General features: G+C 45.4%; 2 protein-coding genes across 2 annotated transcripts; both read left to right on the top strand.

The window, feature by feature from the left end:
- Positions 1–1,700: 1,700 nt before the first annotated feature.
- On the top strand, positions 1,701–3,531 carry LOC148016035 (octanoyltransferase LIP2p2, chloroplastic-like; the record flags this gene model as incomplete). The annotated part of the gene is made up of 5 exons (XM_087663861.1): positions 1,701–1,716; positions 1,815–1,944; positions 2,184–2,448; positions 2,728–2,878; positions 2,961–3,531. Coding segments are annotated over 5 exons (912 nt in total), but the record flags the coding sequence as incomplete, so codon positions are not given.
- LOC148016034 (uncharacterized) lies at positions 3,428–21,899 on the top strand. Its single transcript, XM_087663860.1, has 3 exons — positions 3,428–3,437; positions 3,882–4,084; positions 18,992–21,899. The coding sequence occupies exons 1-3, from the start codon at positions 3,428–3,430 to the stop codon at positions 19,223–19,225; spliced, it is 447 nt and encodes a 148-aa protein (XP_087519986.1). The 3' UTR covers positions 19,226–21,899.
- The last annotated feature ends 1,290 nt before the right edge of the window (positions 21,900–23,189 follow it).

The raw sequence follows: 23,189 nt of genomic DNA, 5'->3' as shown, positions 1-23,189 counted from the left end.
AAAGGAAGTAAAAAGTATAGATAAGTGCTCTTCTACCAAGCAAGAGAAGGACTCCTCAACAACAAACATCTGCCTCTAAGCTTGAACCTGCATCTAGAATGCGGAACCTGGGCTTGGTGGAGACCCCCATTAGAATGATTCAGTCTGCATAATTTTTTTTTCTTAGGCTGAATTTGAGGTGGAACTTGCTATAGCTGTTATTCAATTCCATTATGTTGTTTGAAGCGTGTGACCCTATCAAGATCTCGAGCAAGATTCCGTAGCATGTCGGTGTAGAGCAGTACATCCACAGTGCTTCCTGTGAGCCATCCAGTAGGGTTATTAACGGATCTGGCTTGCATAGGTGCTGATGATGAAGAAGGGTGAGCAGGCTATTTTCCACCGAGCTGAAAAAAAAGTTCAAAAGCTTTCTTTCTGCAGTGTACAGCAGTAGCCTTCTTGCACGAGTATCTGTAACGTATTTGAGTAAAAACTGCCTATGAGATGCATTACTTTGTTGCATAAATGGCCTGCTGAAGATGAATCTCTTCCCTTTGCAAGCCTGTTGGAATGCCTTGTAATGGAAAACGAGTTTGTCTTCTATGTTACATAAATGGTCAGTTGAAGATGAATCTCAGATCAGTTACATAAATTGCATGTACCTCACTAAGGCTGTTCCTACAAGAAGCCTTGAAGAAGAAGAAGAAGAAGAAGAAGAAAGAAAAGTTTGCTCCTTAAAGCCTCTTCAAAGCTATCAATAATGGTGCTCCACTTGTTACTCTTGAGGTCATGAAGCTCTTTGTTGCAAGCTTTGATAGTGAGGAGTGAAGATCAAGAAAATAGATGAAGATTTCCTTACTAGACAGATTTCCTTCCATGGAAGCTTGCCAAAACTTGAAAGAAAAAGAGGAAAGAAGAGTATGTTTCAAAAGTAAATGTAACCTTTCCCCTTCTCCAACTTCAAACTAGTTATTGTCCATGTCTTGTACTTGTAGTACTTGTTTGAAATAGGTTTTTATGATGAAAATTGAGATTGAATATGAAGAAAAAAGGAGAGAATGGATCAAAGACCAATGCTCTGATACCACTTGCTATGAAGGGACCTGAGAGGATAGAGAAAGAGGAGAGAGAAGATTGTAAGAAAGAGAGAAGAAGAGTGCAGAGGAGAGAGAAAGACTAGAAACAGAGAGAGAAAGACAGGAAAAAGATGGTTGGAAGCCATGAAAGGATAGGAGGAGTTAGAGAGAAGAAGGAAAAAGTTATATTATTGTGTGAAAAATACGATCCCTTGTACATATGTCCTTTGCCCCTTTTATATGCCCCTACTCTCTCTCTTACAGTGGCTTTCTTTGATCAAGCAACTAGCAAGCTCTAAGTGCAGTGGTGCAGTGAGCATGGTAGTGTAGTGCTTTGATTGATGACAATCTATCAAGCAAGTATTTTGCTTATGAAAAAATAGTCGTTTATTTGTGTCCTTTGAAAATGTTATGTCCAATAGGTGCATATAGTAGTTGGCCACTTTTCAAGTGTGTGTGCATTAGTAGTTTCAGGAACTTATGGTATGAACTATTCATGAAAAGAACAGCTTAAATTGTTAAGTACACTACCATGTTTTAAGCAAGAAACTGGTTTGTTTTCTCTTACAAGGTTAAAGGCCCTTTTTTCAATGAATCGGGGACTGATGACATGCGACACACGTTGGTCCCATTGAACCACTTCAATGTCGTTCTTTTACAGGTTGGTTTGTACATAACAGCAAATGGAGCTGTGGCAGCAGTCTGTCAGGAACATGACGTCTGCCTATTCTTTTCAACATGCTCTACCCTCACATGCAGATGCTCGCTTGCACTGGTCTTATGGGTATCTGAAGAAATCAGGAGGAAGCTCCTTGATTGGTAGAGTAGTAGCTTCAGAGATCTCCTTGACAAGTGCAAATGAGCCTATCTCCACCCTTTGCAAGCGAAGGTTTGAGTCTCAACAACATATAGTCTTCCTGTGCACCACTGTATTGGATTCAATATCAATTATTTGGAGTGTCACTTGTAGTATTCAAGTGCTTTATGGATGGGATTCGTGTAGAGCATGATGTCCTGTAGCATACTTGTACTGCCTGATGCATGGACACAGTTACACTATGTATACTACATGCAGTAAGTAAGGTTGTTGCATCTGAGGTTATTGGCTCATTTGTCACGATGCTACAGGTGTCAATGTTATGATCTCTACTATGAGCACATCCCTTACTTAGACGCATGGAAATGGCAGAAAAGTTTGGTGGAAAAACGAACTGCAGATGTACTTAAAGGAAATGATGTGAATGATGCGTTGATCATTTTGCAACATCCTCCTGTGTACACTTTGGGAACTCGAAGCTCTGAGGACTACCTGCTATTTGACATGGATAATCCTCCTTGTGATGTATACAGAACAGAACGTGGAGGTGAAGTCACGTACCATGGCCCTGGCCAGGTTTGGCTTTTTTGCTCGTGTCATATGGTCAATGCTTTGAAGAGTTTATTTTGTGATCAAGCATACTTTGAAGAGTGCTTGTCTAGATCTTTAAACAAGGGACTTCATGATCTCTCATTAGTCAAATCACATTGTTCTTTATCTTTCTTACTTATTTTAGTTGCTGCTGCTCATGTATTCTGCATTATTAGGTACAACAATTTGAGCTAGTACTAAGTCTGAAAGAGTTTTCACTGCATTTTGGTAATGCTGATGATGGTTGTGTGTTGTTATTTGCAGTTGGTTATGTATCCCATTCTGAATCTTAGGCATTATAAGTTAGATCTTCATTGGTATCTTAGGGCTCTTGAGGAAGTAATCATTCGAGCCTTACAAAGTGCCTGTGACATTGAAGCTTCACGTATTGAAGGATACACAGGTGTTTGGGTTGGTAAGGATGTTTCTACTATTGTTGGAGGGAAATCTTAACCTTACATGCTACAATTGATGTGCTTACTTGTGCTATATGTCAGGAGATGAGAAGGTAGCAGCAATTGGGGTCAGAGTATCACGCTGGATAACTTACCATGGCTTGGCCCTTAATGTGACCACAGACCTATCCCCCTTCAGAAATATAGTTCCCTGTGGTATTCACAATCGTCCAGTAGGAAGTGTATGGAAGCTGTTAAAAGACCAGAACCAGCTGCAGCAGTGCAAAGCTAAATCTAGTAAGCTTATTGGCTGTGGCCATGAAGATGATCAGAGTTGGCTTTTAGAGCTGCTCCATCAGAAACTCATTTCAGAGTTTTCTGAAGTATTTGGGACAGATATAATTCATGTCAAGGCAAGCAAGGGCACAATTATTGCGTGCAAGGAGTGCTGAAAAGGCAGTATTGCACATCTTGCTTACTCCACTGTCACTTGGGTGGAAAATAGCAGGACAGAAAGAATAGAACCATTGTAGATGCATATACTTGCTGCAGGTGACATTACCATACCAATGGTGCAAAGTAGGTCCAATACAATTATTCCATAGCTTATTGTCACTTGCAAATGACTGTCCTCAAGGTTGAAGTGTAATTTGATTTTTTTTTCAACTCACAATTTTTAAGCTTAAAAATTTTGTAATTGTGAGTTCAAAAATTGTGAGGGGAAGATCTTTAAATCCTGTGAAGGGTAAGAGAATTGAGAGAGAGAGAGAGAGAGAGAGAGAGAGTTGTTTGTGCCAAGCACTTCCTACCTGCCCTGCGCACCCTGTGCTCCTGTGGGACTGGGACCTGTGTGCCACCAGCTGGCATCTCAGCCTCCTGTCGCCTGTTCCTGCAGCGTGCGGGGCAGGCTGTTTGCCCTGCACACACACACACACACACACACACACACACACACACACACACAGAGAGAGAGAGAGAGAGAGAGAGAGAGAGAGAGAGAGAGAGAGAGAGAGAGAGAGAGAGATATTTCTGGCTGCTTCACGTCCACAGGCGACAGAGAGACAGAGCGAGAGCGACAGAGGGAGTCGTGGACGCTGTTCCTGTGCTGGCCCCTGGCGCCTGCCCTCGCGACCTGTACTCTGCTGACCAGGCCCGCCCCGTTTTTCGTGACCTGCATACTGCCTACCGTTAATCGTGCTGTGCTGCAGCGTGGACGCCCTGACCAGGTATCACAGATTTGCCAGGTTCAATCGGGTATGCTTGCAGAATACGTCCCTGGACAGCGCCTCTGTACAGGAGAGAGAGAGAGAGAGAGAGAGAGAGAGAGAGAGAGAGAGAGAGTGTGTGTGTACGCGATGGCGGGAACCGTTGGGATGCGGCGCGACCTGTCCCCCGTTGTTGGGCCCGTCGCCTGACTCGCCCTGCTGTCGTCTGCAGACTCTGCGCCTGTTCGCCCTGCTCCGTGCCCGTGCGCCTTGGTTCGCGTTCCGTCCCGTCCCGTCCCGTCCCGTTGCTGTCGTCTGCGGCCTCTGTGCCCGTCCGCCCTGGTGCGCGCCCGTTTGCGGGCACGCTTCCCTGCCCGACCCGTCCGCGCCCGTTCGGACCAGGCCGCCCTGGTTTGCGCCGTTTTTGCCCACCTTCGTCCGACCCAGTTCGCGTGGTCGTGCCTGCGCGTGCCCATTCACCCACGCTCACCCTGGTTCGCGCCCTGTCTGACCCCTGCCTGACGTCGATCGGCCCGTCTGCGAGACCCCGCGCGCACGACTGTGCCGATTTCCCTGTCCGCCGGTCCCTGCGTCTGCACGAAGACTTGCCCTGCGATTCCCTGTGTCGGTGTGCCCGCCTGGCCCCTCGTTTGACCCACCCTACTGAACCTGTGAGGTCGGCGAACTTGCCCTGCGGACCTGCCCTGCGGTCCCGAGACGTTGGCTGACCTGCCCTGTGACGTTGCCCTTGGCTGCGCGCCTTGACAGAGAGAGACGACAGCAGTATGGCTGGCCTGGATATGGATTTTCTAGACCGGACGGTGGCAGCCCTTGGCCGTGATTCGGATACAGAGGAGTCGGAGGATATGGTGCCATGCACGGAGGAGATGCCTTCGGGTTCTGAACTGCCGCCTGCGGGCAAACGCTCCAAGCATACTTCTGACGAGACAATGGGCCCTCAGGAACGTTCCTATGCGCAGGTTGCCTCTGATCCTGTGGATTCGCAGGAGATTGACTGGGAGCATTTGTTGGACTTTGCCAATACTCTGCTTGGCGATTATGTCCAGCATAGTCATGAAACTTTTTTTGACTCGGGAACTGATGACGTGCTAGAAGCCACGGTGGACCCGAAATCAGTCTTGCGGTATTTTTCGGTGTTTTATGACCGTGCCGTTATACTTTTCTTCACTGGCAGGATCCCATTGCTTTCCCATATTCGCCAGTGGCTGCACCATTTATTGCAAGGGGAGTGTATTGAGGAGATCTTCCTTCGACCCTGTGGCTTTTATGAGGTGCTGCTGAAATCAGAGACACATCGGGCTGAGCTCCTATCCAAGTTGCCATTATTCTTTGATCGCCGCTTGGTCCATGCTATGCCATGGCGCCCTATGGCAGATTTCCAGCACCTGCTTCAACGAGAATGCCTGGTGTGGGTGGAAGTGGAAAATTGTCCGGCGGTCTATTGGCCATTGTTAAAGGATGCGATGGCAATTGTGGGAACGGTGCTAGTTCCCCCAAGCCTAAGGGCTATGAATTGAAACCGTTTATGCATGTTATGGGACACGGCCAGGAAAAGGCTTGCGTGGCTTCGCCTCAATTGCTCTGGCATGCATCCTTTGCACTTTCGCTTGAAATGGGGCAACTTTGCAGGACACTTGCTTTTCGTGTGGTAAATTGGGGCATTTTATGGTCGAATGCCCAGAAAGACAACCGTCTTTCGATGATGCGCATGTTGTGCTGCCTAAGGATGACATGGTGCTTGATGCCCCGGCACAGGAGGTCCTCTAGCCACCTAATGTTGTGGATAAAGGTAAACAACAGGTCTTGGGTTTGGATTCCCGTAGCATTGATTGGATCGAGGCACATAAAAAGAAAGGTAAAAAGTTGGATGCAGGCCTGGCGGATTCTGGGCCTAATGCTTCACAGGATTTCGTGCACACGTATATGCGCAAGAAAGAAATGTTCTCTTCACAGCATGTTGCACGTACTATGGCCCCTTCTGCCCCCCGTAATCAGTCTACAAGGAAAGTCTATACAGACGGTCCCAAGGGCCCACCTGCTAAGCTGGCGTTTGATACTAGAAGTAATGTGATTACACCCTGGGATCGGCGTTATCTCTACCCCACTCCCAAGGCAGTGGATATTCCATCTACCTCTAAAGCGGGCCGCCAGAATTCTTTTGCAGTGTTGGCTGATTTTCTGGATGAGGGTGTCCTGTACGCTCTCGCGGAAAAGGTGAAACCGAGGCAACATGTGCCTCGTTCCTGATTCTCTTTTCTGAAGATATATGAAGATAGCCACGTGGAATGTGCGAGGCATTTGCTCTCGTCATAAGCAACATGCCATGTGGACTGTTTTGCATGAGAACTAGTGGGATGTCTTGTGTGCAGTTGGGCACAAGAGTCATGGTGAAGCAGGAAAAGTTGTGGATTGTCATGGATTCCGCCTGTTTTATGCGGGGACACATGCTATGCACTATTCGGCCGTGTTGATGATTGTCCATGAAAAATACCAGCCTGTTCTTATTAAAAATGATGTACAGGGCCGCTTTCTAGTAATCAAAGTCTTATTTGAAGGAGAGATTTTATGGTTGTTGGGTCTCTATGCTCTGAATGATCCCGCATCCCGATGGGATCTTTGGTCGACTTTGCAGAGCTCGATGTCACTTGGCCGAAGGGGTTTTCTGATGGGAGATTTCAATATGTGTGTTGACTCTTCTCAGTCCACTTCAGGGCATTCGGTAATGGATGCTCCGGAAAGCCGGGTGTGGAATGCCTTTGCTTTTCACGTACTTAAGCAATATCTTTGGTCTTGACTCCACCCTTCTTTTTCAGGGTTTACTTTTCATTCCGCACAATATGCAACTACTTGGTCGCGGTTGGACCGAATGTATATCATGCAGGGGGATGATTTTCTTCCCGAGATGCTGGAAATGAAAGTCTTGCAGCAATATGCATTGTCGGACCATTTCTCCCTCCAGCTTGAGATGCTTACACAACCTATTGCACCTTTTATGCAGTTGTTGGATAGACTCCCTTCATGTTTCAACTCGTCTTATTTGAAGCATCCAATCTTTCAGGGCTATATGCAGCAATTGATTGAGAGGTTCTTATTGGACTTTGCCTCTGAGGGCTTGGCTTCCTTTGCACGGCTGCTCTCTAATGTGTAGCGGGTTGCTTGGCAGTATGGGATCCATCATGCCTCTCTTTGTCGGCGACGTCGACATGCAGCGGAGAACTTACTGGCTTTGGTCCGTTCGCTGCTGGTGGACACCCCAGATGATGAATTTCTGCTGTTACTGGAGATGCGTTTGGCTCATCTTATTCAAGTGTTTCAGTTGAAATCTTATTAGCAAGCCAAGCTGCATAACTTGACTGACACATTGCAAGATAGTGCCTGTCAGTCTCATAAGTTCTTTCGCGCCTTGCATGCTTCTCTTGCTCGCGAAAATATGACTAAACTCCAGGATTCGGAAGGTCGCATGGTCACTGATCCGCAGACCATTGTCAATATGTGCAGAAATTATTTTATGGATCTTCTTGGTTCTTCTCGGTCGCCTTCTAGCCAGGTTACGCATGCACGCTCGGTCTTCTATGATCTGGTCCGCCAGCAGGTTCCACTTGATATGCAAGCTACTTTGGAGGCAGATATTTGCGAGGAGGAGGTTATGGATGTTTTGTTACACCTACCTAAGGATAAAAGTCCTGGTTGGGATGGTCTCACCAATGAATTCTTTGAGAACTCGGCCACCCAGTTGGTGAAGCCATCGGCGGCTATGTTTCAGCAGGTTTGGGAAACAAGGGTCATGCATTCCTCATGGAAAGAAGGCCTTATCAAACTGCTTCCAAAGGTCCCTTCGCCGTCAATGCTGCAACATTGGAGACCAATTTCTTTGATGGGTTCGATGTATAAAATCTTCTCCAAAGTGCTGGCGAATCGGCTTCACAAGCACCTTCCAGCTATTGTGCATCCTCTCCAATATGGTTTCATTAAGGGCCGCAACACTTTGCATAATATCTTAAATGTGCAAATGGCTATTGACTATGCGAGGCACTCCAGTCAGGAAGTGGTATTGATTCAATTGGATTTGGAAAAGGCTTTTGACTATTTAGACTGGTCTTTCATTGCAGAACTCATGTCTGCTATGGGTTTTGGTACTCGGATGTTCCGATTGATCTACACCGTTAGTGCTGCGGCTTCTTCAAGAGTTATGCTCAATGGTGGGTTTATAGAGCCATTTGAGAGGGTTGCCCTTTGAGTCCTCTCTTCTTTGCCCTGGCGACTCACTTGGTCCTTTCAATGTTATCCTCAATGGTGGCTTTTGCTTAGCTGGCCGGATTGTCTCTTCCTTTGGGACAGCACTTCATTAGCCAATCTTTGGCTGATGATAGCTTTATGATTTTGTGGGCGGACAGGGACAACATTCGAAAGGCATTAGATGTTTGGACGCTCTTTGGTCATGCTTCTGGTCTTCGCATCAATGCCTTTAAATCAGCCATACTCAGTTGCACGGAGCCTGATTTACAGTCATTAGGTTGGCAGGGCCAGGTTTTGCCCCGTGGCTCCATTGTAAGGCATCTTGGATACCCATTGGGGGTGGATGTTCGGCCAAAGGAACTACTGGAGTGGATTTCACAAAAAATGGCAGCAAAGTTTATGTATTGGAAGTCGCAAGCGTGGCCATTCCATGTCCGCCTCAAAGTGGCTCAGACAATTATGCTGCCAATGCTAACATATTTCTTGCCATTGCTGCCGTGGATTCCTACTACTTTGAAGGCTCTCACTTGCCCCATTCGTTTCATGTTATGGAAGAAGGATTCATTGCAAGCAGGTATTTTGTGGATTTCATGGTCACATACATGTACCCCTAAACGCATGGGTGGTGGAGCTATTTTGGATGCTGAAACTCATATGCTGGCTCTTCGTTGGTCTCTTTTTCGCGCCATGTGTGTGGATCATCACCCGTGGACCATTATAGGCCGTTATTTTCTTGAGGACAGCGGGCTACGCCATGGTAATACACGACTTCGGGCCTCTTGGTGGCATGTCCTTAATGCAGACTCTCGATTTTCCAGTCCCTCTTCCTCTCTGTTACTGCACTTGGTCGGCTCTTGGAAAGTGGTGCTCCAAAAGGCCCGTTGGCATCCAGTGGGGAACCGCTTGCATACTAACTCCTTTCAACTGGAATTGTTGGCAGTCTCGAGATTACTTTCATGGGAAGACAAACATCAGCTCAGACCGAGATTTAACCGCATGACCCGTTTGGGTGTGACTTTGGTTGCGGATGCTACCCTTGCCACTCGCAATGTCCTCGCATCGTTTCGTACTGCTAGGAGACTTTTCAGGATCCCGCGCGGATACCGTGATTTATGGGAACAGCTTTTGTTGGTGCTTCAGGGTAGGCAACCCTTTCGTGCCCTGGCTGTGGATCGTCCTTGGCAGGACTGGGACCTTGCAGGCTGCTTGAGTCTGTAAAAGGCCTCTGCTAATCAGGTGTATTATCTTCTCATTCAAGATCATCAATGGCCGGGTGTGAAAGCTAATACTGTATGGGGATTGCGGAAATCGCAGTCATGGTGGAAAGCAACTATGATGGAGGGCTAATTGAATAAGACACCTTTCAAATGCAAGGCCTTTCTTTGGCGGGTAATGATTGGTGGTCTTCCTCCTGCCTCGGCCCTTTCCAAGCGTAGAATCTCGAATGGCAATTGTTTCTTCTATACCACTACTGTGGAATCGGCCCGACATCGATTTCTTTCTTGCCCGCTCGCCAAGAATATCTGGTCACTCTTGTCACAAGTCTGGTGCGCAGTGGTGGGGTCCTCACTAACTCCTTTCGATTGGGTTTTTGTGCGCCCAAAGTACCCCACATTGCCACAGTTACATATGAAGATCTTATTCCACTTTTTCAGATACTAGGGATGCTAGCACATTTGGACCACGCGGAATGCCTTTCTCTTTGATTCGACCTCTAATGTACCGAGACACATTGCCCGGCTTAAAGGTCTCTTGCATTGGCAGATAGATCTCATTCGGCACTCGGACTTGCTTCCTCAGGAGGTCTTGCTTCCCTGGTATATGGCAATTGCCTCTGGGTCTTTGCTATGATTGGTGTAACCCTTTTCGTGGATTAGTACTGGGATTTTACACACGTTGGCCTAGGGCCCTCGTGTCTTTTGTAATCATGTAAACTTGTACCTTTTTTCGTAATTAATACAATTACCTTTTACGAAAAGAGAGAGAGAGAGAGAGAGAGAGAGAGAGAGGCTTGCGTTCGTTTCTACTGCCCATGAGCTCCTGGCTCTGCATCTGACCTGCACAAGTGGTGATATAACATGGCTGGTTTGGATATGGCTTTTATCGACCAAACGGTGGCAACCCTTGGTCCGGATTCTGATACAAAGGAACCAGAGGATATGGTTCCTTTCACAGAGGAGATGCCTCCTGGTCCTGACTTCCAGCTTGCGAGCAAACACACTAAGCATACTTCGGAAGAGACAATGGATCATCAGGAACGTTCTTATGCTCAGGTTGCCTCTGATTTTGTGGATTCTCAAGATATTGACTGGGAGCATTTGCTGGAGTTTGCCAACACTCTGCTTGGCGATTATGTCCAACATAATCATGAAGCTTTTTTTGACTCTGGAACTGAAGATGTTCTGGAAGCCACGGTGAACTCGAAAAATGTCTTGCGCTCATTTTCGATGTTTTATGACCGTGCTGTTATACTCTTCTTCACTGGCAGGATCCCAGTGCTTTCCCATATTCGCCAATGGCTGCACAATCTACTACAAGGGGAGTGTGTTGAGGAGATTTTTGTTGGACCCTGAGGCTTCTATGAGGTGCTATTGAAATCTGAGAAGCACCGTGCTGATCTCCTGTCTAAACTGCCATTGTTCTTTGATCGCCGTTTGGTCCATGTTGTGCCATGGCGCCCAATGGCAGATTTTCAGCGCCTGCTTCAATGTGAATGCCCGGTGTGGGTTGAAGTGGAAAATAGTCCAGCTGTCTATTGGCCACTGTTAAAGGATGCCATGGCCGTTGTGGGCACTGTTTTGGTCCCCCCAAGCCTAAGGGCCATGAATCGTAACCGTTTGTGTATGTTATGGGACACTGCTAGGAAAAGGCCTGCTTGGTTACGTCTTAATTGCTCTGGCATGCATCCTTTGCACTTTCGTTTGAAATGGGGCAACTTTGTAGGGCATTGCTTTTCGTGTGGAAAATTGGGGCATTTTATGGCCGAATGCCCAGAGAAGCAACCGACTTCAGATGCTGAGCATGTTGTGCTGCCCATGGAAGATATGGTGCTTGATGCTCCGTCGCAGGATGCAACCCAGCCACCTAAAGTTTTGGATAACGGTAAACAACATGTTTCGGATTTGGATTCCCGTGGCAATGACTGGGTAGATGTACGTGCCAAAAAAGGTAAAAGGTTTGATGTTGGCCTGGTGGATACTGGGCCTAATGCTTCACAAGATTCCATGCGCACTTATATGTGCAGGAAAGAAATGTTGTCTTCAGAGCACACTGCTCATACTATGGTTTATTTTGCTCCCCGTAATCAGTCTACTAGGAAAGTATATACAGACGGTTCAAAGGGCCCACCTGCTAAGTTGGCTTTTGATACTAGAGGTAATGTGATTATCCCATGGGATCGTCGTTATCCTTGTTCCATCCCCAAGACAGTGGATATTCCGTCTACCTCTAAAGCTGGCCGTCAGAACTCTTTTGCCGTGTTAGCTGATTTTTTGGATGAGGGAGTCCTTGACATTCTAGCAGAAAAGGTTAAATCGAGGCAAGCTGTGCCTCGTTCTTGATTTTCTTTTTGAATACACATGAAGATAGCCACGTGGAATGTGCGAGGCATTTGTTCTCGCCATAAGCAACATGCCATGTGGATTGTATTGTATGAGAATTAGTGGGATGTCTTGTGTGCTGTTGAGCACGAGTCACGGTGAAGCAGGAAAAGTTGTGGATTGCCATGGATTTCACTTGTTTTATGCAGGGACACATGCCATGCATTATTCTGGTGTGCTTATGATTATACATGAGAAATATCAACCTGTTTTTATTAAAAATGATGTACATGGCCGTTTTGTGGTGATTGAAGTTTTATTTGAAGGAGAGATCTTATGGTTGCTGGGCCTCTATGCTTTGAATGACCCTTTATCCCGTCGGGATCTTTGGAATACTTTGCAGACCTCCTTGTCACTTGGCAGACGGGGTTTTTTGATGGGGGATTTTAATATGTGTGTTGATTCTTCACAGTCCATATTAGAGCATTCAGTGATGGACGCTCCGGAAAGTCGCGTGTGGAATGCGTTTGCTCTTGTTGTACTTAAGCAAGATCTCTGGTCTTGGCTACACCCTTCTTCTACAGGGTTTACTTTCCATTCTACGCAGTATGCAACTACATGGTCGCGGTTGGACCGCATGTACATCATGCAGGATGATGATTTTCTTCGTGAGATGCTGGAAATGAAAGTGTTGCAACAATATGCCTTGTTGGACCATTTCCCTCTATAGCTTGAGATACTTGCACAACCCATTGTACCTTTTAAGCAATTTCTAGATAGACTCCCTTTGCGTTTCAACTCGTCTTATTTGAAGCATTCAATCTTTCAAGACTATATGCAGCAATTGATTGATAGATTTTTATTGGACTTTGCCTTTGAGGTCAATGCTTCTTTTGAACGATTGCTCTCTAATGTGCAGCGGGTTGCTCGGCAGTATGGGATCCATCATGCCTCTCTTTGTTGGCAGCGTCGACAAGCAGCGGACTTACTGGCTTTGGTTCGTTCTCTGTTGGTGGACACTCCAGATGATGTATTTCTGCTGTCATTGGCGATGTGTTTGGCTGATCTTATTAAAGAGTTTCAGTTGAAATCTTATCAGCAGGCCAAATTGCAAAATTTGACTGAGAATTTGCAAGATAGTGCTTGTTAGACTCATAAGTTTTTTCGAGCTCTACATGCATCTCGTGCTCGAGAAAATATGACTAGACTCCAGGATCCAGAAAGTCGAATGGTCATTGATCCTCAGACTATTGTGAATATGTGCAGGAATTATTTTCTAGACTTTTTTGGTTCTTCTCCTTCACCTTCTGACCAAGTTACTCATGCACGTTCAGTGTTCTATGATCTGGTCCGCAATCAGGTTCCACTTGATATGCAAACTACTTTGGAGACAGATATTTGTGAGGCGGAGGTTATGGATGTTTTGTTACACCTGCCCATGGATAAAAGTCCCGGTTGGGATGGTCTCATCAATGAATTCTTTGAGATTTCTGCTACCCAACTGGTGAAACTATTGACGACTATGCTTCAACAGGTTTGGGAAACGGGGTTCATGCCTTCCTCATGGAAAGGTCTTATCAAACTGCTTCCAAAAGTTCCTTCGCCGTCAATGTTGAAACATTGGCGACCAATTTCTTTGATGAGTTCGATGTATAAAATCTTTTCCAAAGTGATGGCAAACCGGCTCTACAAGCATCTTCCGGCCATTGTGCATCCTCTTCAATATGGTTTCATTAAGGGCCGAAACATTCTGCATAATATCTTAAATGTACAAATGACTATTGACTATGCAAGGCACTCTAATCAGCAAGTGGTATTGATTCAATTGGATCTGGAAAAGGCTTTTGATTATTTGGACTGGTCTTTCATTGCAGAACTTATGTCTACTATGGGCTTTGGTACTCGGATGTCCCACTTGATCTACACCATTAGTGCTGCGGCTTCTTCGCAAGTTATGTTAAATGGTGGTGTTACCGAGCCATTTGTCCTTGCACGCTCTGTGAGACAGGGTTGCCCTTTGAGTCCTCTCTTCTTTGCCCTTGCAACTCATCGGGTTCTTTCGATGTTATCTTCTATGGCAGCTTCTACTCAGTTTGCTCGATTGTCTTTTCCTTTTGGACAGCACTTCATTACTCAATCTTTGGCTACAGCTTTATGATTTTGCGTGCGGACAAGGACAATCTTTGCAAAGCATTAGATGTTTGGACGCTCTTTGGTCATGCTTCTGGTCTTCATATCAATGCTTTCAAATCAGCCATTCTCAGTTGCACGGAGTTCGATTTACAGTCATTGGGCTGGTAGGGACAGGTTGTTCCCGGTGGTTCCATTGTCAGGCAGCTTGGGTACCCTTTGGGTGTTGATGTTCGGCCAAAGCAACTATTAGAGTGGATTTCACAGAAACTGGCAGCTAAGTTTCTATATTGGAAGTCATAGGCTTGGCCCTTCCATGTTCGCCTCTAAGTGGCTCAGACAATTATGTTGCCAATGCTCACATATTTCTTGCCATGCTGCCTTGGACTACTACTACTTTGAATGCTCTTACTCAGCACATTCGTTTCATGCTATGGAAGAAGGATTCCTTGCATGTAGGCATTTCATGGATTTCTTGGTCGCATGCATGTACCTCCAAACGCATGGGTGGTGGGGCTATTTTGGATGCCGAAACTCATATGCTGGCACTCCGTTGGTCTCTTTTTCGTGCCATGTGCTTGGATCATCACCCGTGGGTCGTTATAGCCCGTTATTTTCTTGAGGATCACGGGCTTGTGTATGGTAATACACAAATTCGGAGCTCTTGGTGGCATGTTCTTAATGCAGACTCTCGGTTTTCTAGTCCTTCCTCATCCGTGCTTGTTTATTTGGTATGCTCTTGGAAATTGGTTCTCCAAAAGGCGTGTTGGCATCCAGCGGGAGGAGTGCTTACATACTAACTCTTTTCAACTGGAATTGTTGGCAGCCTCGCGATTACTTTCTTGGGAAGGCAAACATGAGCTCAGACCAAAATTTAACCGCATGGCATGTTTGGGCTTGACTTCAGTTGCAGATGCCACCCTTGCCAGTCGTAATGTCTTGATATCGTTTCGTATAGCCAGGAGGCTTTTTAGAATCCCTCGTGGATACCGTGATTTATGGGAACAACTTTTGGTAGTGGTCCAGAGTAGGCAACCCTTTTCTGCCCTTGCTTTGGATCGTCCTTGGCAGGATTGGGACCTTGCAAGTCGGTTGAATTTGGAAAAGGCCTCAACTAACCAGGTGTATCATCTTTTGATTAAAGATCATCAATGGCTGGTTACTAAAGCTAATATCAGGGGATTGCAGAAATCTCAGTCATGGTGGAAGGCAACTGTGATGGAGGGCTGGTTGAATAAGACACCTTTCAAATGCAAGGTCTTTCTTTGGAGGGTGATGATTGGTGGTCTTCCTCTTGCTTCATCCCTTTCCAAGCGTCGAATCTCTAACGGCAATTGTTTCTTTTGCACCACTACTGTGGAATCGGCCTGTCATCTATTTATTTCTTGCCCTCTAGCTAAGAATATCTGGTCGCTCTTGTCAGCGGTTTGGCGAGTAGTGGTTGGTTTCTTGCTAAGCCCTTTTGATTGGGTTTTTGTACGGCCAAAATACCCCACACCGGCATAGTCGCATATGAAGATCTTGTTTCACTTTCTTAGATACTGGGGATGCTGGCACAATTGGACCACTCGGAATGCCTTTCTTTTTGATTTGGCCTCTAATGTTTCGGGACATATTGCGAGGCTTAAAGGTCTCTTGCATTGGCAGATAGATCTCATTCCGCACTTTGACTTACTTCCTTGGGAGGACTTACTTCCCTGGCATATGGCAATTTCCTCTGCGTCTTTGCCATGACTTTTGTAACTCTTTTGTTGTTTAGTACTGAGATTTTACACACGATGGCTTAGAGCCATCGTGTATCTTGTAGTCATGTAAACTTGTACCTTTTTTCATAATTAATACAATTACCTTTTACAAAGAGAGAGAGAGAGAGAGAGAGAGAGAGAGAGAGAGAGAGAGAGAGAGAGAGAGAGAGAGAGAGAGAGAGAGATGGCGGACGATCGTGCTCTGTTCGTGACCTACGTGCGGAAGCCCCGTCCTTGAGCCGCCTTGCGGACGTTGTCACTCCCTATCGGTAGACCTCTACCTGCAAGCGGACGCCTACCTGTGGATGGTCGAGACTCGTTGCGGACAACCGTGTCTACATGTAGCCTTGTTATCTTGTTCACCTCTTGCCTTCCCGTCTTCTGCCTTGTCCATCCGTCTTCTGCCCTGGTTGGGATCCTGGCTCTCCTTGATGTGCCCACGTGCTTACCTGCCCTGTGTCCTGTCTGAGTTTTCCCCTCATACTAGTGCAAAGTCCGTTCTGCCTTGCCCTTGCCTATTCTATCGACCCGTGCTGCTTAGTGGCGTGCGACCTTCCTTCCAGTGTCGCCCTGTTCCGAGGGAGAGAGAGAGAGAGAGAGAGAGAGAGAGAGAGAGAGAGAGAGAGAGAGAGAGAGAGAGAGAGAGAGAGAGAGAGAGAGAGAGAACTGCCGTTGAGTGGACTTGCGCAGGTTGGTGACCAGAGCTGCGACTTGAAGCGCTGATCTCCTGCTCTATAACGTTTCGCCCTGTAGTAAATCCTAGCTAGCAAGTGACATTGTCTGAGAAAGGGAGTGCCTAATCACACAGGTCAAGTGCAGAGAGAGAGAGAGAGCGCCCTGCAAATAGCTTTAGATCTCTTGTTAAAGTGGTGATACAACATGGCTGGTTTGGACATGGCCTTTATTAACCAAATGGTGGCAGCCCTTGGTCCGGATTTTGAAACAGAGGAACCAGACGGTTCCTTGCACAGAGGAGATGCCACTTGGTCTTGACTTCTAGCTTGCGGGCAGACGCACCTAGCATACTTCGGAAGATACAATGGATCATCATGAACGTTCTTATGCTCAGGTTGCTTCTGATTCTGTGGATTCTCGGGATGTTGACTGGGAGCATTTGTTGGAGTTTGCCAACACTCTGCTTGGTGATTATGTCTAACATAATCATGAAGCATTTTCTGACTCTGCAAACTGAAGATGTTCTGGAAGCCACTGTGGATCCTAAAAATGTTTTGCGCTCATTCTCAGTGTTTTATGAATGTGATGTTATACTCTTCTTCACTGGTAGGATCCCAGTGCTTTCCTATATTCGCCAGTGGTTGCAAAGTCTACTACAAGGGGAGTGTGTTGAAGAGATTTTCGTTGGGCCTCGAGGCTTTTATGAGGTGTTGTTGAAATCCGAGAAGCATCGTGCCGATCTGTTGACTAAACTGCCATTGTTCTTTGATCACCGTTTGGTCCATGTTGTGCCATGGCATCAATGGCAGATTTTCAGCGCTTGCTTCAACGCGGATGCCCGGTGTGGGTTGAAGTGGAAAACTGTCCGGCTGTCTATTGGCCATTGTTAAAGGATGCCATGGCCGTTGTGGGCACTATTTTGGTTCCCCCGAGCCTAAGGGCCACGAATCGTAATCGTTTGTGTATGTTATGGGACATTGCTCGGAAAAGGCCTGCTTGGTTGCGTCTTAATTGCTTTGGCATGCATCCTTTGCACTTTCGTTTGAAATGGGGTAACTTTACAGGGCATTGTTTTCCGTGTGGAAAATTGGGGCATTTTATGGCCGAATGTCCAGCGAAGCAACAAACTTCAGATGCTGAGCATGTTTTGCCTCCCATGGAAGATATGGTGCTTGATGCTCTGTCGTAGGATGTGACCCAACCACCTAAAGTTTTGGATAAAGGCAAACAACAGGTTTCGGGTTTGGATTCCCGTGAAAATGACTGGGTAGATGTACGTGCCAAAAAAGATAAAAGGTTTGATACTGGCATGGCGGATACTGTGCCTAATGCTTCATAAGATTCCTTGCGTACTTATATGCGCAGGAAAGACATGTTGTGTTCATAGCACACTACTCATGCTATGGTTTCTTCTATTCCTTGCAATCGGCCCACTAGGAAAGTATATACAGATATTTCGAAGGGGCCACCTGCTAAGTTGGCTTTTGATGCTAGAGGTAACGTGATTACCCCATGGGATCGTCGTTATCCCCGTTCCATCCGCAAGACAGTGGATACAGCGTCTATTTCTAAATCTAGCCGTCAGAACTCTTTTGCCGTGTTAGCTGATTTTTTGGATGAGGGAGTCCTTGACATTCTAGCAGAAAAGGTTAAATCGAGGCAAGCTTTGCCTCGTTCCTGATTTTCTTTTTTGAATACACATGAAGATAGCCATGTGGAATATGCGAGGCATTTGTTCTCGCAATAAGCAACATGCCATGTGGAGTTTATTGCATGAGAATCAGTGGGATGTCTTGTGTGCTGTTGAGCACAAGAGTCACGGTGAAGCAAGAAAAGTTGTGGATTGCCATGGGTTTCGCTTGTTTTATGCAGGGACACATGCCATGCATTATTCTGGTGTGCTTATGATTGTACATGAGAAATATCAACCTGTTCTTATTAAAAATAATGTACATGGTCATTTTGTGGTGATTGAAGTTTTATTTGAAGGAGAGATCTTATGGTTACTGAGCCTCTATGCTCTGAATGACCCTTTATCCCGTCGGGATCTTTGGAATACTTTGCAGACCTCCTTGTCACTTGGCAGACGGGGTTTTTTGATGGGGGATTTTAATATGTGTGTTGATTCTTCACAGTCCACATCAGAGCATTCGGTGATGGACGCTCCGGAAAGTCGTGTGTGGAATGCAATTGCTCTTGCTGTACTTAAGCAAGATCTCTGGTCTTGGCTACACCCTTCTTCTACAGGGTTTACTTTCCATTCTACGCAGTATGCAACTACATGGTCGCGGTTGGACCGCATGTACATCATGCAGGATGATGATTTTCTTCGTGAGATGCTAGAAATGAAAGTGTTGCAACAATATGCCTTGTCGGACCATTTCCCTCTACAACTTGAGATATTGGCACAACCCATCGCACCTTTTAAGCAATTTCTTGATAGACTGCCTTTGCGTTTCAACTCGTCTTATTTGAAGCATTCAATCTTTCAAGACTATATGCAGCAATTGATTGATAGATTTTTATTGGACTTCTCCTTTGAGGTCAATGCTTCTTTTGAACGATTGCTCTCTAATGTGTAGGGGGTTGCTCGGCAGTATGGGATCCATCATGCCTCTCTTTGTCGACAGCGTCGACAAGCAGCAGAGGACTTATTGGCTTTGGTTCGTTCTCTGTTGGTGGACACTCCAGATGATGTATTTCTGCTGTCACTGGCGATGCGTTTGGCTGATCTTATTAAAGAGTTTCAGTTGAAATCTTATCAGCAGGCCAAATTGCAAAATTTGACTGAGAATTTGCAAGATAGTGCTTGTTAGACTCATAAGTTCTTTCGAGCTCTACATGCATCTCTTGCTCGAGAAAATATGACTAGACTCCAGGATCCAGAAGGTCGAATGGTCATTGATCCTCAGACTATTGTGAATATGTGCAGGGTTTATTTTCTAGACCTTCTTGGTTCTTCTCCTTCACCTTCTGACCAAGTTACTCATGCATGCTCAGTTTTCTATGATCTGGTCCGCAATCAGGTTCCACTTGATATGCAAACTACTTTGGAGACAGATATTAGTGAGGCGGAGGTTATGGATGTTTTGTTACACTTGCCCAAGGATAAATGTCCCAGTTGGGATGGTCTCACCAATGAATTCTTTGAGGTTTTTGCTACCCAATCAGTGAAACCATTGACGGCTATGTTTCAGCAGGTTTGGGAAACGGGGTTCACTCCTTTCTCATGGAAAGGACTTATCAAATTGCTTCCAAAAGTTCCGTCGCCGTCTATGTTGAAACATTGGCGACCAATTTCTTTGATGGGTTCTATGTATAAAATCTTTTCCAAAGTGATGGTGAATCGGCTCCATAAGCATCTTCGTGCCATTGTGCATCCTCTTCAATATGGTTTCATTAACGGCCGAAACATTCTGCATAATGTCTTAAATGTGCATATGGCTATTGACTATGCAAGACACTCTAATCAAGAGGTGGTATTGATTCAATTGGACCCGGAAAAGGCTTTTGATTATCTAGATTGGTCTTTCATTGCAGAACTTATGTCTACTATGGGCTTTGGTACTCGGATGTCTCGTTTGATCTACACCATTAGTGCTGCAGCTTCTTCGCGAGTTATGCTGAATGGTGGTGTTACCGCGCCATTTGTCCTTGCACGCTCTGTGAGACAGGGTTGCTGTTTGAGTCCACTCTTTTTTGCCCTTGCGACTCATCCGATTCTTTCGATGTTATCTCATATGGCAGCTTCTACTCAATTGGTTGGATTGTCTCTTCCTTTTGGACATCACTTCATTAGACAATCCTTGGCTGATGACAGCTTTATGATTTTGCGTGCAGACAAGGATAATCTTCGCAAAGTATTAGATGTTTGAACTCTCTTTGGTCATGCTTCTGGTCTTCATATCAATGCTTTGAAATCAGCCATGCTCAGTTGCACAGAGTCAGATTTGCAGTCATTGGACTGGCAGGGAATGGTTGTTCCTCGTGCTTCCATTGCCAGGCATCTTGGGTATCCTTTGGGTGTTGATGTCCGGCCAAAGCAACTACTAGAGTGGATTTCACACAAACTAGCAGCCAAGTTTCTGTATTGGAAGTCACAGGCTTGGCCCTTCCATATTTGCCTCTAAGTGGCTCAGACAATTATGTTGCCAATGCTCACATATTTCTTGCCATTGCTGCCTTGGACTACTAGTACATTGAATGCTCTTACTCAGTACATTCGTTTCATACTATGGAAGGACTCCTTGCAGGCAGGCATTTCATGGATTTCTTGGTCGCATGCATGTACCCCCAAACGCATGGGTGGTGGGGCTATTTTGGATGCCCAAACTCATGCTGGCACTTCGTTGGTCTCTTTTTCGTGCCATTTGCTTGGATCATCACTCGTGGGTCGTTATAGCCCGTTATTTTCTTGAGGATCACGGGCTTGTGCATGGTAATACCCAAATTCGGAGCTCCTGGTGGCATGTTCTTAATGCAGACTCTTGGTTTTCTAGTCCTTCATCATCCCTGCTTGCTCATTTGGTATGTTCCTGGAAATTGGTTCTCCAGAAGGCTTAGTGGCATCCAACGGAGGACCGCTTAGCTACTAACTCTTTTCAACTGGAATTGTTGGCAGCCTCGCGATTACTTTCTTGGGAAGGCAAACATGAGCTCAGACCAAAATTTAACCGCATGGCACGCTTGGGCTTGACTTCAGTTGCAGATGCCACCCTTGCCAATCGCAATGTGTTGATATCGTTTTGTACAGCCAGGAGGCTTTTCAGGATCCCTCATGGATACCGTGATTTATGGGGACAACTTTTGATGGTGATCCAGAGCAGACAACCCTTTCCTGCCCTTGCTTCGGATCGTTCTTGGCAGGACTGGGACCTTGTAGGCCGGCTAAATTTGGAAAAGGCCTAAGCTAACCAGGTGTATCATCTTCTGATTAAAGATCATCAATGGGTGGTTACTAAAGCTAATACTATATGGGGATTGCATAAATCTCAGTCATGGTGGAAGGTAACTGTGATGGAGGGCTGGTTGAACAAGATACCTTTTAAATGCAAGGTCTTTCTTTGGAGGGTGATGATTGGGGGTCTTCCTCTTGCTTCAGCCCTTTCCAAGCGTCGAATCTCCAACGGCAATTGTTTCTTTTGCAGCACCAGTGTGGAATCAGCCCGTCATCGATTTATTTCTTGCCCTCTTGCTAAGAAAATATGGTCACTCTTGTTAGCGGTTTGGCGAGCAGTGGTTGGTTTCTTGCTAAGCCCTTTTGAGTGGGTTTTTGCGCGGCCCAAATACCCCACACCGGCACAGTCGCATATGAAGATCTTGTTTCACTTTCTTAGATATTGGGGCTATTGGCACAATTGGACTATTCGAAATGCTTTTCTTTTTGATTCAGCCTCTAATGTTCAAGGACATATTGCTAAGCTTAAAGGTCTCTTGCATTGGTAGATAGATCTTATTCGACACTCTGACTTACTCCCTCGGGAGGACTTACTTCCCTGGCATATGGCATCTTTGCCATGACTTTTGTAACTCTTTTGTCATTTAGTACTTTATAAATATAACATCCATTACGGAGAGAGAGAGAGAGAGAGAGAGAGAGAGAGAGAGAGAGAGAGAGAGAGAGAGAGAGAGAGAGAGAGAGAGAGAGAGAGAACATATTTGAAAGGCCAATGTGGCTATGTGATGACACCATTACATACAATGAAGTGTATGGATTATCTAAAAAAAAAGTAAAAGATATACCTAAGAGACTAGATATTAGGCAATATTCTATGTAAGATTGTTTGTGCTATACATGTAGATTATACTACTAAAATGAGAAGTTAAAAAGGTAGAAATGCTCTTTTTCTTAGTGAATTATCTCCCTTAAGTGAAAGTAGAGCTCTATGTGGTTGAGATTCCTCGGTATTTGTCCCTTGTGGTGCTTAATGATAGCTCTAATTTGTTAATGATAAGGGTCTATGGTTCTCCTTTTGGGTGGACTTGGGTGTCTTTCTTAGCAGAGTACCAATGCTTTATCCAAGGAGATACCCCTTGAAGATAAAGCTTTTCTACATTGTAGCCCTATTGGCTATCTGCTAGTAGTAGTTGTGGATTCCATGTTTGATTGTGATAGTGAGAAAGACAATAACAACCTTGTGTTTGGGTGGACCTAGTTATGGGGGGTCTCTATTGTGAAGAATAATGACTTTGCACCTCCAAAGCTCTGAAAGGAAGAATCTCAAATACTTATAATCCTCAAACCACATACTTGTAGAGGGTCCAAACCATCTTGAAATAGGCAATGGTATCTACCTTGAATATCATAAAATACTATATATTCAAAGATGTGATGTTACTCTTTGGCTCTCTTATCACAAAATTTGCACATGTGGCTCTTTGCTTTCGTACCTCCCATTTGCTTATTTCATGATATGTTGAGGTATGGATTTGCCCAATAGTTGTAACCCTTGTGAAAGTTGAGCATCAGTATGGCTCAATTGGGTGTTGAGGCCATTCTAAAAGAGCTAAAGGAAGTCCTTGTGACATGTCGAGAAAGGGGTCTAATTCGAGTCTTCTTTGTATCTAGTCTTAGTATATGTGTTAGAGTGTAGGAAAATCCATGATGTAATCACAGTGGGGTAATTAGTCGATTCTAGACTATGTAAGTTTATCCATGTACCCATTTGAGCATACCAATAATGTTTAGCACCCTTTGTTGCTAATTATCTAGATGAAGCCTATGCTAGTCTTGGGTATCTATCTTGAGTGAGCTCCCATGATCTATGTTAAATAGTCACT

Source organism: Lygodium microphyllum, chromosome 23 (assembly GCF_053477565.2).
Source record: "Lygodium microphyllum isolate KBCC chromosome 23, Lygodium_microphyllum_v1.1.10, whole genome shotgun sequence".
Lineage (NCBI taxonomy): Eukaryota > Viridiplantae > Streptophyta > Polypodiopsida > Schizaeales > Lygodiaceae > Lygodium > Lygodium microphyllum.
Note: the sequence above shows the minus strand (reverse complement) of the source record. Positions and strands in the feature narration are given on the sequence as shown.